At 49.6% G+C, this 16105-nt stretch overlaps 1 protein-coding gene across 1 annotated transcript; it reads right to left on the bottom strand.

Moving 5' to 3' along the window:
• Window positions 1–95: 95 nt before the first annotated feature.
• On the bottom strand, window positions 96–14011 carry LOC144670463 (tetratricopeptide repeat protein 9C-like). Its single transcript, XM_078532957.1, has 4 exons — window positions 13932–14011; window positions 3525–3780; window positions 1205–1387; window positions 96–539 (listed from the first exon to the last, which is right to left on the bottom strand). The coding sequence occupies exons 1-4, from the start codon at window positions 13941–13943 to the stop codon at window positions 442–444; spliced, it is 549 nt and encodes a 182-aa protein (XP_078389083.1). The 5' UTR covers window positions 13944–14011; the 3' UTR covers window positions 96–441.
• Window positions 14012–16105: the final 2094 nt, after the last annotated feature.

Below are 16105 nucleotides of genomic sequence, written 5' to 3'. Positions count from 1 at the left end.
CTGGGGGGGGTGGGGGAGGCAGTGCTGTTTGTGCTGGTGATACAAGACCCCCTCCACCACTTAAAACGAAATAAAAACAAGCAACAATCACCCTCGCATTCAGAAAAGGTCAGGCGTAGCTTTAACAATTCGAAAGGCAAAAAAAAAAAATCTGGCACCTGGATTAAAAAGCACCGTGCGCCCACACGCGCGCTCACACACGTACAACAAGAGACAGTCAGTGGTAATTTGCAGACGCTCCCTTATGTAGCTCCAGCTTAAGGGAGCATCACCAAGTTAACTTTTGAACAAACGTAAAACGAGTCCCACTTTCTCCCCGCTGGGAATAACAGTAGTTGGAAGGGGGTGGGGGGGAGACGGGAGGGGGGTGCGGGGAAATGTCCAACGGGTGGGAAGGGGTGTCTCAGAGGACGGCGGAGTCCGTTGCGATCCGTCTGCTTCTCACTTGGCAAACATGCCCTTGTACATCATCCTCTCCTTCTGGTGGTACTGACTGAGACGTCGTTCTGTCTCCTGGATGTATCTCTTGACGTGAGCATCTGTCGAAGGGTGGGGGGAAAAAGTGGCAAACTTGTGATGTTTGGGCATACGTTTTGCTTATCTGCTGCTGAAGGTCGGGGTGCTATTTGACCAAGCTGGGCATCGCAGCCCAACCTGAAGACCCGCGTTTCTACGGTGCCTTTCCTTTCCCCACCGCAGAACGTCCCAAACGCCGTCCAGAACCAATGAAGTCCCCGTGGGGTGTATCACCCTTGGGGTTTAGGAAACGCCAGTTTGCGCAGAATAAGATCCCACAAACAGCAACGTGAGAATGACCCAGATCATCCAGGTTTTTTTTTTCCAAAGTGACGTTGGTTGAGGGATAAATATTGGCCCCAGGACACCGGGGAGAACTCACCCCCACCCCCCCCAGCTCTTCTTCCAATAGTGGCCATGGGATCTTTTACACACGCCCAAGAGGCCTGCGAAAGACGGTGCCTGCAACAGTGCAGCCCTCCCTCAGGACGGGCACAGGGGGCTGGGTTTTTTTGTGCTCGAGTCTCCTGGAAGTGGGACTCGAACCCGTCACCTTCGGACTCTGGAGGCCAGAGAGATGGATGTGCACTGAAAAAGAGCTGGCAGGACTAAGAGGGGCTGAATGGCTTCCCTCGCCCAACGATGACTCCTCCCCCACCCCCTACCACCACCCCGTGGCGATGCTTACCATCTGGACACAGCTTTGCTGCCTCTGTGAGGTAGTGTAGTGCTCGATCGTAATCGCCGATGTTGTAGAGAGCGACTCCCGCCCGGTACAGAGCCTTTGTGTTGGCAGCTTGTCTGTCTAGCACCTTCAGGCAGTAATCCCGCACCCTCTCGTAGTTCACCTTTTCAGATAGGAGGAGGCAGGCTGGAAGTCGGGGAGGGGTGATGGGGGGGGAAAGAGGAACACAGACACCAGTCAAACCCTTTCCGCTTAAGCTCTTTGATCCAACCCCCTGGTTTGGGGTTGGGGGGGGTGTGGATTGTGGTACCTGGGGATTCCACTACTGCCCCTACCCGCCCTCCCCATCCCCCTGTTTTAAGGGCAGGGGTTAAAAAGATAATATCGGGTTCCTGCTCCTAATTGCCCCCTACTGGGACGTGCAGGCTTGGCTGACAGACAGGGGTCTCGGTTCCGCAGCGCCGCCTTCCACAGTCGGTCAGCCTGCTGGAGTCAACGCTAATGTGCGACCTAACTCCATGCCCCATATCCCTGAATAACCAAAATCTATTAATCTCTGACTTAAAATGAATTAACCCGGCATCGATTGCGGTTTGCGGGAGAGAGTTTCCAAACTTCTCAAACCCTTTGTGTGTGGAAGTGTTTCCTAATCTCACTCCTGAAAAGTCTGCCCCTCATTCTTAAGACTCTGCCCCCTAGTCCGGGACTCCCCCAACCAGTGGAAATAGTTTCTCGCTCTCTCTCTCTCTTTCCCCTTAATCTCTTGAAAACTTTGATCAAATCTTCCCAAAGTCTTTGAAATTCCAGGGCATATAACCCGAGTTTGTGTAATCTCTCCTCGTAGTTTAACCCTTGGAGTCTAGGTGTCTTGCGGTGAGTAACTCACCTCCTGACTCCCCAAAGCCTGTCCACCATCTACAAGGCACAAGTCAGGAGTGTGATGGGATACTCCCCACTCGCCTGGATGAGTGCAGCTCCCGCAACACTCAAGAAGCTCAACACCATCCAGGACAAAGCAGCCCCGCTTGATCGGCACCCCATCCACAAACATTCACTCCCTTCACCACCGACGCACAGTAGCAGCAGTGTGTGTACCATCTACAAGATGCAGTGCGGGAACTCACCAAGGCTCCTTCGACAGCACCTTCCAAACCCACAACCCCTACCATAAGACGTAGGAGCAGAAGTAGGCCATTCGGCCCATCGAGTCTGCTCCGCCATTCAATGGCTGATCTCATAATCCTCAACTCCACTTTCCTGCCTTTTCTCCATAGCCCTTGATTCCCTTACTGATTAAAAATCTATCTCAGCCTTGAATATACTTAATGACCCAGCCTCTACGGTAAAGAATTCCACAGATTCACTACCCTCTGAGAGAAGAAATTATCCTCATCTCTGTTTTAAATGGGTGAGCCCCTTACTCTGAGATTGTGCCCTCTGGTCCTAGACTCTCCCACAAGGGGAAACAACCTCTCAGCATCTACCCTGTCAAGCCCCCTAAGAATCTTACATGTTTCAATGAGGTCGCCTCTCATTCTTCTAACCTCCAATGAGTACAGGCCCAACCTACTCAACCTCTCCTCATAAGAAAATCCCTCCATACCTGGGATCAACCTAGTGAACCTTCTCTGGACTGTCTCTAATGCCAGTATATCTTTCCTTAGATAAGGGGACCAAAACTGTTCACAGTATTCTAGCTGTGGTCTAACTAGTGCCTTGTATAGTTTTAGCAAGACTTCCCTACTTTTATACTCCATTCCCTTTGAAGTAAAACACGTAGAAGGACAAGGGCAGCAGACACATGGGAACACCACCACCTGAAAGTTCCCCTCCAAGCCACTCACCATCCTGACTTGGCCGTTCCTTCACTGTCACTGGGTCTAAATCCTGGAACTCCCTCCCTAACAGCACTGTGGGTGTACCTACACCACACGGACTGCAGCGGTTCAAGAAGGCGGCTCACCCCCACCTTCTCAAGGGGGCAATTAGGGATGGGCAATAAATGCTGGGCCCAGCCAGCGACGCCCACATCCCACGAATGAATACAAAGAAAATTCCGGTAAATCTGCGCTGCATTCCCTCCAAGGCCGATATCACATTCGTCAGGTGAGAATCTCGCCCTTTGTAAAGTGAGCTTTGATTTGGGGTTGTGCCGCTGTGGAGGAGGCCATTTTGCCCATCCACAGCACCTATTCAAAATGGGCTCCTATCACTCCTGGGAGCGACATCCACGACGGTGAGAGCGCCATCTTAACGCGGGAATCGGGGACTCAGGCCGCACAGCGCGAGGGAGGAGAGTGAAGGACGGTAAACAGGCGGGTACCTGCTAAGTTGTTGTAACAGTCGCACTCGGTGCTGTGCAGTCGCTCCACCTGCTCGGGGCTGAGTTGGGCCTTCTCTCCCCCGAAGGCCTGCAGCGGGGTGGGCTCGCTGGGGTCCAGGCCTCTCAGGTGCATGAGGGCCCAGTGGTACCTGCTGATGGCCTCTCGCACCCTCTTCTGCTTGTAGTGCTGGTTCCCCTCCGCCTTGTACTGGACGGCCTGCTGGATTCGCATCTCCACCTGGTCCTCGGGGCAAGTCTAGGCCGGCAGAAAGGGGCAGGGGGGGGGGGGAAAAAAAAGGCAGCTCGTGGGTTAGGGGGTGGTGCAGGGCGGGCTTAGGAATTTCAGAAACATTCTCCTCCCTCCCATCCTCCTGTAGTGGATCTCCCCCCACCCCAGCCCCCTCCTGATTCCTTGCCGGCGCACAGCTCCCAGCGAGCGTCAGCCACACTGGGGAAGGAGGTGGCTTTTAATGGTCTTACCATTGGACTGGCACTCCAGAGAGCCAGGGTAATGCTCTGGGGACCCGGGTTCGAATCCCACCATGGCAGATGTTGGAATTTGAACTCAATAAACATCTGGAATTTCAAAAGTCGACTGTCGTAAACACTCATCTGGTTCACTGATGCCCTTTAGGGAAGGAAATCCGCTGTCCCTTACCTGGTCTGGCCTACATGTGACTCCAGACCCACAGCAGCTCTTAAAAGCCCCCTGAACAATTAGCGGTGGGCAATTAATATTGGCCTAACCAGCGAGGCCCACATCCCATGAATGAATTTTTTTTTTTAAATTGAGCACAGATGGGGGCAGGTCAACCGACTGTGGGAGCCATCACAGTTGAGCCTGTTGTCCCCCAACACGCATATTCCCAAGGGAGCCACTGGGGAGTGACTGGGACTGATCCCCCCCCCACCTCTCCTTCCCCCTAACACTAAGGCTGTTTATAAACCATAGACCCACCCACGCTGAATGTAGAGTACCACTTCACCTCTCTCTCCTCCAGTATTGAGGTCCTTCAGCCTTAGGCCTCAGGCTCCGGCAGGCTTTAGTTGAAAATCTCAGCTGGAGCAACAGTAGTGTTGTTCCCCCGCCCCCCTCCCCCGCCACCGAGGCCTCCAGGTGAAAGAGGTTTCAAGTTTGGAGAGTACCACCTCAGCAGTGGGAAAAGAGATCTTGCATTTCAATAGCGACTTCCTCAACCTCAGGACCTCCCCTAACAGCCAACGAGGTACTGTTAGCCAAGTGTCGTCACTGCTGGAATGCAGCAAACGCCAACTTTCACACAGCAAGATCCCACAAACAGCAATGTGATAATGACCCAGATCATTAAGTGTTGGCGGTTGAGGGATTAACTCTGCAACCACCCTCCCCCCAACAATCCCTACTCCCTCCTCATCCCATCCTTCTTCAAAACAGTGGTGGGCCATGGCATCTTTTTACGTCTATCCGAGAGGGCAGACATGCCCCTGGTTCAATGCCTAGTCTGAAAGAAGGCACCTCTGACAGTGTAGCACTCCCTCGGCACTGGCACTGGGAGTGTCAGCCTGGATTTTGCAATCAATCTCGCCAAGGTGACAATCTTCAACAGGGGAAGGGACGGAATTGCACGAGCGGGTGCAATTCACATTCGTAAATTAGAAAGATAAGTCTGCTGCAGAGCAGGAATCCAACAATGCTCACTGCTGGGTGAGGGACCAGAGCTTGTGGAAGGTATAACTCTGCCTGTCCTACACACTAGACACAGTATGAGTGTTCCCCTCTCCAATAACGCGTGCCTGGATGGCTCCGACAACACTCAAGAAGCTCGACACCATCCAGGACGAAGCAGCCCCACTTGATTGGCACCCCATCCACCAGCTTCAACATTCACTCCCTCCACCACCGACGCACAGTAGCAGCAGTGTGTGTACCATCTACAAGATGCACTGCAGCAACTCACCAAGGCTCCTTCGACAAGGGCAGCAGGCACAGGGGAACACCTGCAAGTTCCCCTCCAAGCCACACATCACTTGGAAATATATCGGCCGTTCCTTCACTGTCGCTGGGTCAAAACCCTGGAACTCCCTCCCTGACAGCACTGTGAGTGCACCTACAATAGGAATGTTCCACTCACTCTGCATGTAAACCTGTTATGGCGCAGTCACTGTTGGCGGACGCGGCAGCCATTTTGTGGTCAGGAAGGTCCCACAGACGGAGGTGGACAACGTCGGAGTTCGATGGGTGAGGAAGCAAGGTTCCGGCGTGGGCCCCTGGCTCCTCAGTGCTGTGGCGACTTTAATGCCCACTCAAAATGGCAAAACAGGGCCCTTCCTTTAACGCCTCTTTTGACGGGCAGTTAACTCCCTCAGCGCCAGCCTGGACCAGTCTGTGCGCGAGGCAGGGGAGGAGGCGTGAGAGTCTTGAACCCACAGCCTTCCGACTTATTAATCCCCCCACCCCGCCCCGAGCCGTCGCTGAAACCAAGTGCTGCCTTGGGCTGAAACGCAGAACGCACCCCCGCCCCCTCCACCCCACATCCGAAAAGAAATGGCGGGGGTCAGGGGGTTGTGGTGGGGGCAAAGGGGCAGCAGCGCAGTTTGATGGGACTGAGCGACAGGGATTTGAGCCACCCCACGCAAGTAACTCACCTTTCCCTGTCCGCTACCTGGGGGTGGTGGGAAGAGGAGGAGGAGTGAGGAAGGGGGGAAGGGTGGGGGCTTTATTTCTGGAGCATTTGTGATGCCGGGGTCAGGGCGGCCTCTTTGCGCACAGCAAGATCCCACAACCTGACAACGACTGGCCTTTTCTTTAAAAAAGTGAAGTCGGTTCAGGGCTAGTGGGGGGAGGGAGGTAAATATTACTTCTGGGGAGGCTGGGGGAGAACTCGCCCTTTCACCCCTCCCCCCCCCACCTGCCCCCTACCCCCTCGCTCTGCCCCCAATAGTGAGATCTTTGACCACCCCCCCCTCCCACCCCACCTGACAGAGCGTGGGTGGGGCACAGAGGGGTTATGGAGTCCCAGTTTGGCCCCGCACCTGGGGTGACCAGGTCAAAAGTCAAAAGGTGAAACGCCTTGGGAAGGTTGGGGGGGGGGCCTCTGTGATGATTGACACATTGGGCAGCCAATGGCAGGAGTCCAGGGGCGGGGCTGTTGAAGGGAGGAAGTCATGTGATGACATCTCCAGGGATAAGTCCACCCAGAGTTGGCAACCCCATTTAGACAAGTGACCCAGTTACTGAAGACAGCGGTTAGTAACGACTGGCTTTGTTTCAATGACATTTCTGCCTCGTTTTCTTCAGAAGAAAAACGGAACCAAGACTTTGTCACAAAATCCCGGCTAGAATCCTCTATTGCACTCTAACGTTACTGTGCAACACACAATGTAAAACCGGGGTCCATTTAAAAGCCTCGTTTATTTTCATTCCTACGCCGGGGTCTGACAGGCGATGTTTTCAGGCAGGATCTGGATTTTAACCCAGCACACGGATCGCAAGCGCAGGCCAATCGGTTTGTGCCCAGAGCCATGCGCCTCGCAGTGGGAAGTTTGGATGAACGGGCCACACCCCTGCCAACCTTGCCCGCCACCTGCCTCAGTGCTGGGTGATCAGGTGAGCGACAGGCGCAGTCTGACTACCCGGTCAAGAGTGGACACTGCTTCTGATCCTCATTTGTCATCCAGAGCCTAATTCTCAGCCAGCATCCAGGGCACTGATGAGAGTCATAGATAGGAGGTCATGGGGATAAATTACCCCCACTAACCCACATAAATTTCACCCACAATCCCCATAAATTAAGCCGCAGTAACTCCTATAAATAATCCCCAGTAACCCCTATAAATAACCCCCAGTAACTCCGATAAATCACCCCCAGTAACCCCTATAAATCACCCCCAGTAACTCCCTAAATCACTTCCAGTCACTCCTATAAATTAAGCCACAGTAACTCCTATAAATTACCCCTAGTAACTCAATAAATTACTCTCAGTAACTCCTATAAATTACCCCCAGTAACTCGATAAATTACTCCCAGTAACTCCTATAAATTACCCCCAGTAACTCCTACATATTACCCCCAGTAACTCCTATAAATTACCCCAGTAACTCCTATAAATTACCCACAGTAACTCCTACAAATTAACCCCACTAACTCTATAAATTACCCCCAGTAACTCCTACAAATTACCCCAGTAACTCCTATAAATTACCCCAGTAACTCCTATAAATTACCCCAGTTACTCCTACAAATTACCCTCAGTAACTCCTATAAATTTCCCCCAGTAACTCCTACAAATTACCCGCAGTAACTCCTATAAATTATCCCCAGTAACTCCAATAAATTACCCCAGTAACTCCAATAAATTACCCCAGTAACTCTATAAATTGCCCCCAGTAAGTCCTACAAATTACCCTCAGTAACACCTACAAATTACCCCAGTAACACCTACAAATTACCCCCAGTAACTCCTACAAATTACCCCCAGTAACACCTACAAATTACCCCCAGTAACTCCTACAAATTACCCCCAATAACTCCTATAAATTAACCCAGTAATTCCTATAAATTACCCCCAGTAACTCCTACAAATTAGCCCAGTAACTCCAAAACATTACCCCAGGTAACTCAATAAATTGCCCCCAGTAACTCCTACAAATTACCCCCAGTAACTCTATAAATTGCCCCCAGTAACTCGTACAAATTACACCAGTAACTCCTATAAATTACCCCAGTAACTCCTACAAATTACCCCCAGTAAATCTATAAATTACTCCCAGTAACTCCTACAAATTACCCCCAGTAACTCCTACAAATTACCCTCGGTAACTCCTATAAATTACCCCCAGTAACTCCTACAAATTACCCCCAGTAACTCCTATAAATTACCCCCAGTTACTCCAATAAATTACCCCAGATAACTCAATAAATTGCCCCCAGTAACTCCTACAAATTACCACCAGTAACTCCTACATATTACCCCAGTAATTCCTATAAATTACCCCAGTAACTCCTACAAATTACCCCCAGTAAATCTATAAATTACTCCCAGAAATTACCCCCAGTAACTCCTACAAATTACCCCCAGTAACTACTATAAATTACCCCAATAACTCCTATAAATTACGCCCAGTAACTCCTATAAATTAACCCCAGTACCTCCTGCAAATTACCCCAGTAACTCCTACAAATTACCCTCAGTAACCCTATAAATTACTGCAGTAACCCCAATAAATTACCCCCAGTAACTCCTTCAAATAACCCCCAGTGACTCCTACAAATTACCCCCAGTAACTCCTACAAAATACCCTCAGTAACCCTATAAATTACCGCAGTAACACCAATAAATTACCCCCAGTAACTCCTTCAAATAACCCCCAGTGACTCCTACAAATTGCCCCCAGTAACTCCTTTAAATTACCCCCAGTAACTCTATACATTGCCCCCAGTAACTCCTATAAATTACCCCCAGTAACTCCTATAAATTACCCCCAGTAACTCCTACAAATTACCCCCAGTAACTCCTATAAATTACCCACAGTAACTCCTAAAAATTACCCCCACTAACTCTATAAATTACCCCCAGTAACTGCTACAAATTACCCCCAGTAACTCCTATAAATTACCCCAGTAACTCCTATAAATTACCCCAGTAATTCCTATAAATTACCCCAGTTACTACTACAAATTACCCTCAGTAACTCCTATAAATTACCCCCAGTAACTCCTACAAATTACCCCCAGTAACTCCTATAAATTACCCCTAGTAACTCCTATAAATTACCCCCAGTAACTCCAATAAATTACCCCAGTAACTCCAATAAATTACCCCAGTAACTCCTATAAATTACCTCCACTAACTCCAACAAATTAACCCCAGTAACTCCTACAAATTACCCCAGTAACACCTATAAATTACCCCAGTAACTCCTACAAATTACTCCAGTTACTCCTACAAATTACCCCCAGTAACTCCTATAAATTACCCCCAGTAACCCCTACAAATTACCCCCAGTAACTCCTATAAATTACCCCCAGTAACTCCAATAAATTACCCCAGTAACTCCTACAAATTACCCCAGTAACTCCTACATATTACCCCAGTAACTCCTATAAATTACCCACAGTAACTCCAACAAATTACCCCCAGTAACTCCTATAAATTACCCCAGTAACTCCTCTAAATCACCCCAGTAACTCCTACAAATTACCCCAGTAACTCCTACAAATTACCCTTAGTAACTCCTATAAATTACCCCCAGTAACTCCTACAAATTACCCCCAGTAACTCCTATAAATTACCCCCAGTTACTCCAATAAATTACCCCAGATAACTCAATAAATTGCCCCCAGTAACTCCTACAAATTACCACCAGTAACTCCTACATATTACCCCAGTAATTCCTATAAATTACCCCAGTAACTCCTACAAATTACCCCCAGTAAATCTATAAATTACTCCCAGAAATTACCCCCAGTAACTCCTACAAATTACCCCCAGTAACTACTATAAATTACCCCAATAACTCCTATAAATTACGCCCAGTAACTCCTATAAATTAACCCCAGTACCTCCTACAAATTACCCCAGTAACTCCTACAAATTACCCTCAGTAACCCTATAAATTACTGCAGTAACCCCAATAAATTACCCCCAGTAACTCCTTCAAATAACCCCCAGTGACTCCTACAAATTACCCCCAGTAACTCCTACAAAATACCCTCAGTAACCCTATAAATTACCGCAGTAACACCAATAAATTACCCCCAGTAACTCCTTCAAATAACCCCCAGTGACTCCTACAAATTGCCCCCAGTAACTCCTTTAAATTACCCCCAGTAACTCTATACATTGCCCCCAGTAACTCCTATAAATTACCCCCAGTAACTCCTATAAATTACCCCAAGTAACTCCTATAAATTACCCCCAGTAACTCTATAAATTACCGCCAGTAACTCTATAAATTACTCCAAGTAACTCTACAAATTACCCCCAGTAACTCTAACAAATTATCCCCAGTAACTCCAACAAATTACCCCAGTAACTCCTATAAATTACCCCACTAACTCCTACAAATTACCCCCTGTAACTCCTATAAATTTCCCCCAGTAACTCCTCCAAATTACCTCCAGTAACTCCTATAAATTACCCCCAGTAACACCAATAAATTCCCCCAAGTAACTCCTACAAATTACCCTCAGTAACTCCTACAAATAACTCCAGTAACTCTATAAATTATCCAGTAACTCTATAAACTACCCCAAGTAACTATAAATTACCCCAGTAACTCCTATAAATTACCCCCAGTAACTCCTACAAATTACCCCCAGTAACTCTTACAAATCACCCCCAGTAACTCTATAAATGCCCCCAGTAACTCCTACAAATTACCCCCAGTAACTCTATAAATTACCCCAGTAACTCCTATAAATTATACCAAGTAACAATAAATTACCCCAGTAACTCCAATAAACTATCCCAAGTAACTCCTTCAAATTACCCCCAGTAACCCCTATAATTTAGCCCAGTAACTCCTATAAATTACCCCCAGTAACCTCTATAATTTACCCCAGTAACCCCTAAAATTTACCCCAGTAACTCATACAAATTACCCCCAGTAACTCATACAAATTACCCCCAGTAACTCCTATAAATTACCCCCAGTAACCCCTATAATTTAGCCCAGTAACTCACACAAATTACCCCCAGTAACCCCTATAATTTATCCCGGTAATCCCTATAATTTACCCCAGTAACTCCTATAAATTACCCCAGTAACTCCTATAAATTACACCCAGTAACTCCTATAAATTACCCCCAGTAACTCCAATAAATTACCCCAGTAACTCGATAAATTGCACCCAGTAACTCCTAAAATTACACCCAGTTACTCCTACAAATTACCTCCAGTAACACCTACAAATTACCTCCAGTAACTCCTATAAATTACCCCCAGTAACTCCTATAAATTACCCCAAGTAACTCTATAAATTACCCCCAGTAACTCCTACAAATTACCCCCAGTAACTCCTACAAATTACCCCCAGTAACTCTATAAATTGCCCCCAGTAACTCCTAAAAATTACCCCCAGTAACTCCTACAAATTACCCCCAGTAACTCCTATAAATTACCCCCAGTAACTCCAATAAATTACCCCAGATAACTCAATAAATTGCCCCCAGTAACTCCTACAAATTACCACCAGTAACTCCTACATATTACCCCAGTAACTCCTATAAATTATCCCCAGTAACTCCTACAAATTACCCCCAGTAACTCCTATACATTACACCCAGTAACTCCAATAAATTACATCCAGTAACTCCTACAAATTACCCCCAGTAACTCTATAAATTACCCCAGTAACTCCTATAAATTACCCCCAGTAACTCTATAAATTACCCCCAGTAACTCTTACAAATTACCCCCAGTAACTCCTATAAATTACCCCCAGTAACTCCTACAAATTACCCCCAGTAACTCCTATAAATTACCCACAGTAACTCTATAAATTACCCCCAGTAACTCCTACAAATTACCCCAAGTAACTCCTATAAATTACCCCCAGTAACACCAATAAATTTGCCCCAGTAACTCTATTATGTCCCCCCAGTAACTCCTTCAAATTACCCTCAGTAACTCCTACAAATTACTCCAGTAACTCTATAAATTACCCAGTAACTCTATAAAATACCCCAAGTAACTATAAATTCCCCCAGTAACTCCTACAAATTACCCCCAGTAACCCCTATAATTTACCCCAGTAACTCCTATAAGTTACCCCCAGTAACCCCTATAATTTAGCCCCAGGAACTCCTATAAATTACCCCAGTAACCCCTATAAGTTACCCCAGTAACTCCTATAAATTACCCCAGTAACCCCTATAATTTACCCCAGTAACTCCTATAAGTTGCCCCCAGTAACTTCTATAAATGACCTCCAGTAACTCCTATAAATTACCCCAGTAACTCTATAAATTACCTGCAGAAACCCCTATAAATTAACCCCGGTGCTTCCTATAAATGAGTGCCTTCCCCGCTGGCCTCATTCTCTCCCCCTGGCCTCCTGCTCTCCCCCACTCTGTTCCACTGACCTCCAGCTCTTCCCCACTCTGGCCTCCTCTTCTCCCCCAACTCTTCTGTATACAGGCATCCTGCACATCCCCACTCTCCCTCTGGCCTCTTGCGTCCCCCCCATTCTGCTACACTGGCCTCCTGCTTTCCCTCACTCTCCCCTACTGCCCTCCTCTTCTCCCTCACTCTCCCCCACTGGTGTCCTGTTCACCCTCACTCTCCCCCACTGGCCTCCTGTCCTCCCTCACCCTCCCACGCTGCCCTCCTGTTCTCCCTCACTCTCCCCCACTGCACTCCTCTTCTCCATCACTCTCCCCCACTGCCCTCCTCTTCTCCCCCTCTCTCCCCCACTGGCCTCCTGTCCTCCCACACTACCCCTCATTGCCCTCCTGTTCACCCTCACTCCCCCCCACTAGCCTCCTGTTCACCCTCACTCCCCCCCACTGCCCTCCTGTTCTCCCTCACTCCCTCCCACTGGCCTCCTGTCCTCCCTCACTCCCCCCCACTGGCCTCCTGTCCTCCCTCACTCTCCCCCACAGCCCTCCTGTTCTCCCTCACTCCCCCCGCTGGCCTCCTGTTCACCCTCACTCCCCCCCACTGGCCTCCTGTTCACCCTCACTCCCCCCCACTGCCCTCCTGTTCACCCTCACTCCCCCCCACTGCCCTCCTGTTCACCCTCACTCCCCCCCACTGCCCTCCCTCACTCTCCCCCACTGGTCTCCTGTTCTCCCTCACTCCCCCCCACTGCCCTCCTGTCCTCCCTCACTCTCCCCCACTGGCCTCCTGTCCTCCCTCACTCCCCCTCCACTGTCCTCCCTCACTCTCCCCCATGGGGCCTCCTCTTCTCCCTCCAACGTCCTCCTGCAGGGACCAATGTCTGGTGGAGTTGGAGCGTTCTGCCGGGATGACCAAGCGGAGCGCCGAAAGGAGAACCAACCAGGAGGCAGCGAGAAGCCGACCCATCGAGGCCAGTGAGGGAAAAGAGGAGGAAAACGTCCATTTTGGGGGGCAAAAAACATTTACCCCCCACCCAGCCCAACCCCCACCCTGGCGCAGGGTCTGGATGCCGTTGAGAAGGATTTCCACACATGTGGACCTCGCTGGCTGGGCCCAGCATTTATTGCCCATCCCTAATTGCCCCTTGAGAAGGTGGGAGTGAGCTGCCTTCTTGAGCCGCTGCAGTCCCTGTGGTGTAGGTACACCCACAGCGCTGTTAGGGAGGGAGTTCCAGGATTTTGACCCAGCGACAGTGAAGGAACGGCCGATATATTTCCAAGTCAGGGTGGTGAGTGGCTCGGAGGGGAACTTGCAGGTGGAGGCATCTTCCCTCCCTCCCTCCCCCCTCCCCCAGCCCCTCTCACCTGCGTTGCCATGGCTCCGGCCAGTCACTCGGCAACTTCCTGCCCAGCGACTGGGACCAGCTTCCTGTTGACCTCTCCCCCACCTGGAAGTGAAGCCGGCCTGGGCTTGCCCACTTTCCCCCTTGTCATGTGACCAGGGCCCTGTCACTCAAACCCAAGCCCCACACACACACACCAAAAAAAACAAATAATTCACAACAAAATCCACATTTTCTTCTGCAATTCGACAGTTAAACCTTTTTATTTTGCACCTAGCACCAATTGCATAGCTCCATCACACAATAAGTTATACTCGTACAGCATTTTTAAACAGAATATAAGGTCTGCAAAGGATATCACACCAGCGTTAAGAAAAGAAATCTGACAGAGGAAACCAGTGTAAAATCCCTCGGGGTGTATGCACCAGCAAATGTTTGACATGAAACGCAAGTGTACATTGTAAATATAAACCTGTTGTGGCAGGTACAGTGAGACACCTCTTGTGGTGCAGTGAAAGGAAGGGATTTAAATTGTGTTGCCCTGCATCCAATGTCAAATTCAAACTGTTAAGCAGGAAATTTTACAAATTTCATGAATGAAGTATGTATAGGGGGAAGGGGGTGGGGAAGAAAAAAGATAAGACCAAAATCTCGGTCAGAGAGGTCGGTTTTAAGGTCCATCTCAAAGGAGGAGAGAGCGAGGGTCGGAGAGGTTTAGGGAGGGAATTCCAGAGCTTAGGGCCCCCCCCACCCACCCAGGCAGCTGAAGGCACGGCCGCCAATGGCGGAGCGATGGGAAATCGGGTGGGGGGATGCTCAAGGAGCCAGACTTGGGGGAGTGCAGGCAGAGGTGGGGAGGGGGTAGGGGAGGCCATTGGAGGGATTTGAAAACAAGGATGAGAATTTTAAAATCAAGGCCTTACTTGGCCAGGAGCCCATGTAGGTCAGCGAGCACGGGGGGAAGGAGTGATAGGGGAACGGGACTCGGGGCGGCTTAAGACACGGGCAGCAGAGTTCTGGATGACCTCAGGTTTACGGAGGTTGGAATGTGGGAGACAGCAAATGGTTGGGCCGATTGGCCTGTTTCTGTGCCGTATGCGAGTTGCAATCCAACATTAAGCTCTTCACAGCCAATGAAGCGCTCTCCGAAGTGCGGTCACTCATAATGTGGGGCAACGTACAGCATGGAAGTTTAAGTGGGGAGTGTTAATGGAGGCATTCAGAATTACCAAGGGTTTGGATAGATAAATAAGGAGAAAAAACCGTTTCCACTGGCGGGAGGGTCAGTAACCAGGAGGACACAATGTGAAGATAATTGGTAAAAGAATTAGAGGGGGAGGTGAAGGCAATAGCTTTGAGGCAGCGAGTTGTTGTGATCTGGAAGGCGCTGCCTGAAAGGGCGGCGGAAGTAGATTCAATAGGAACTTTCAAAAGGGGGAATTGGATAAGTACTCGAAAAGGAGAAATTTATAGAGCTATGCGGAGGGGTGGGGTAAGACCAGGTGTGGGGGAGTGGGACTAATTGGATAGCTCTTGCAAAGGGCCAGCACAGGCAGGATGGGCTGAGCAGCCTCCTTCTGTTTTGTTGGATTCTGTGTAGCTACCTCCTTGTGCATACTGGGAATGCAGTCGAGGGTCGGATAAAATGGGTCTGCTGGTGCGTAATGGAAGGGTACCAGCGCTCCCGTGCAAATCCATTGATCCGTGCCAGGAAACATCCAAATAAAAGTGCTTGGCTATTTTGTATACCACACCTTGCCTCTGGGCTCGATCACAGAAAGGCCAGGGTTTCCCATTTCCACCCTGCAGCCAGCCAACAATGCCCCCTCCGCCCCTGCCTCTGGCGAATGTCAGAGTAAGGAGCCCGTGATGTCTGCCCCAGTCGATTAGCCAGTGACTCTTTCTGCCCGAGAAAGATGGGCGGTTGGGTGAGGAACCTGGAGGTGGGGTTGGGGTGGGGGGGGGGCGGAGTGCGGACCCCGAGGCCAGAGTGTCCAACTGCAGTGTCAGAGTGCAGTTAACCATCTTCTGTACCAGTCTCGGTTCTGAGCACTGCATCCCAAGAGGAATGTCAGTGCGGATTCAACAGATGATAGCGAGGGTAAACAGGTTGTGCGAAGAGGACAGGTTTCCCCCTAGGCTTGTACTTCATATCCGAGGCGAGCCGGTAAATCTCAACTATTCGACTACAGGGGC

This window comes from Cetorhinus maximus, chromosome 31 (genome assembly GCF_964194155.1).
Source record: "Cetorhinus maximus chromosome 31, sCetMax3.hap1.1, whole genome shotgun sequence".
In the NCBI taxonomy this organism is placed as follows: Eukaryota; Metazoa; Chordata; class Chondrichthyes; order Lamniformes; family Cetorhinidae; genus Cetorhinus; species Cetorhinus maximus.
The sequence above is the reverse complement of the archived record's forward strand: the minus strand, read 5'-3'. Positions and strand labels throughout refer to the sequence as shown.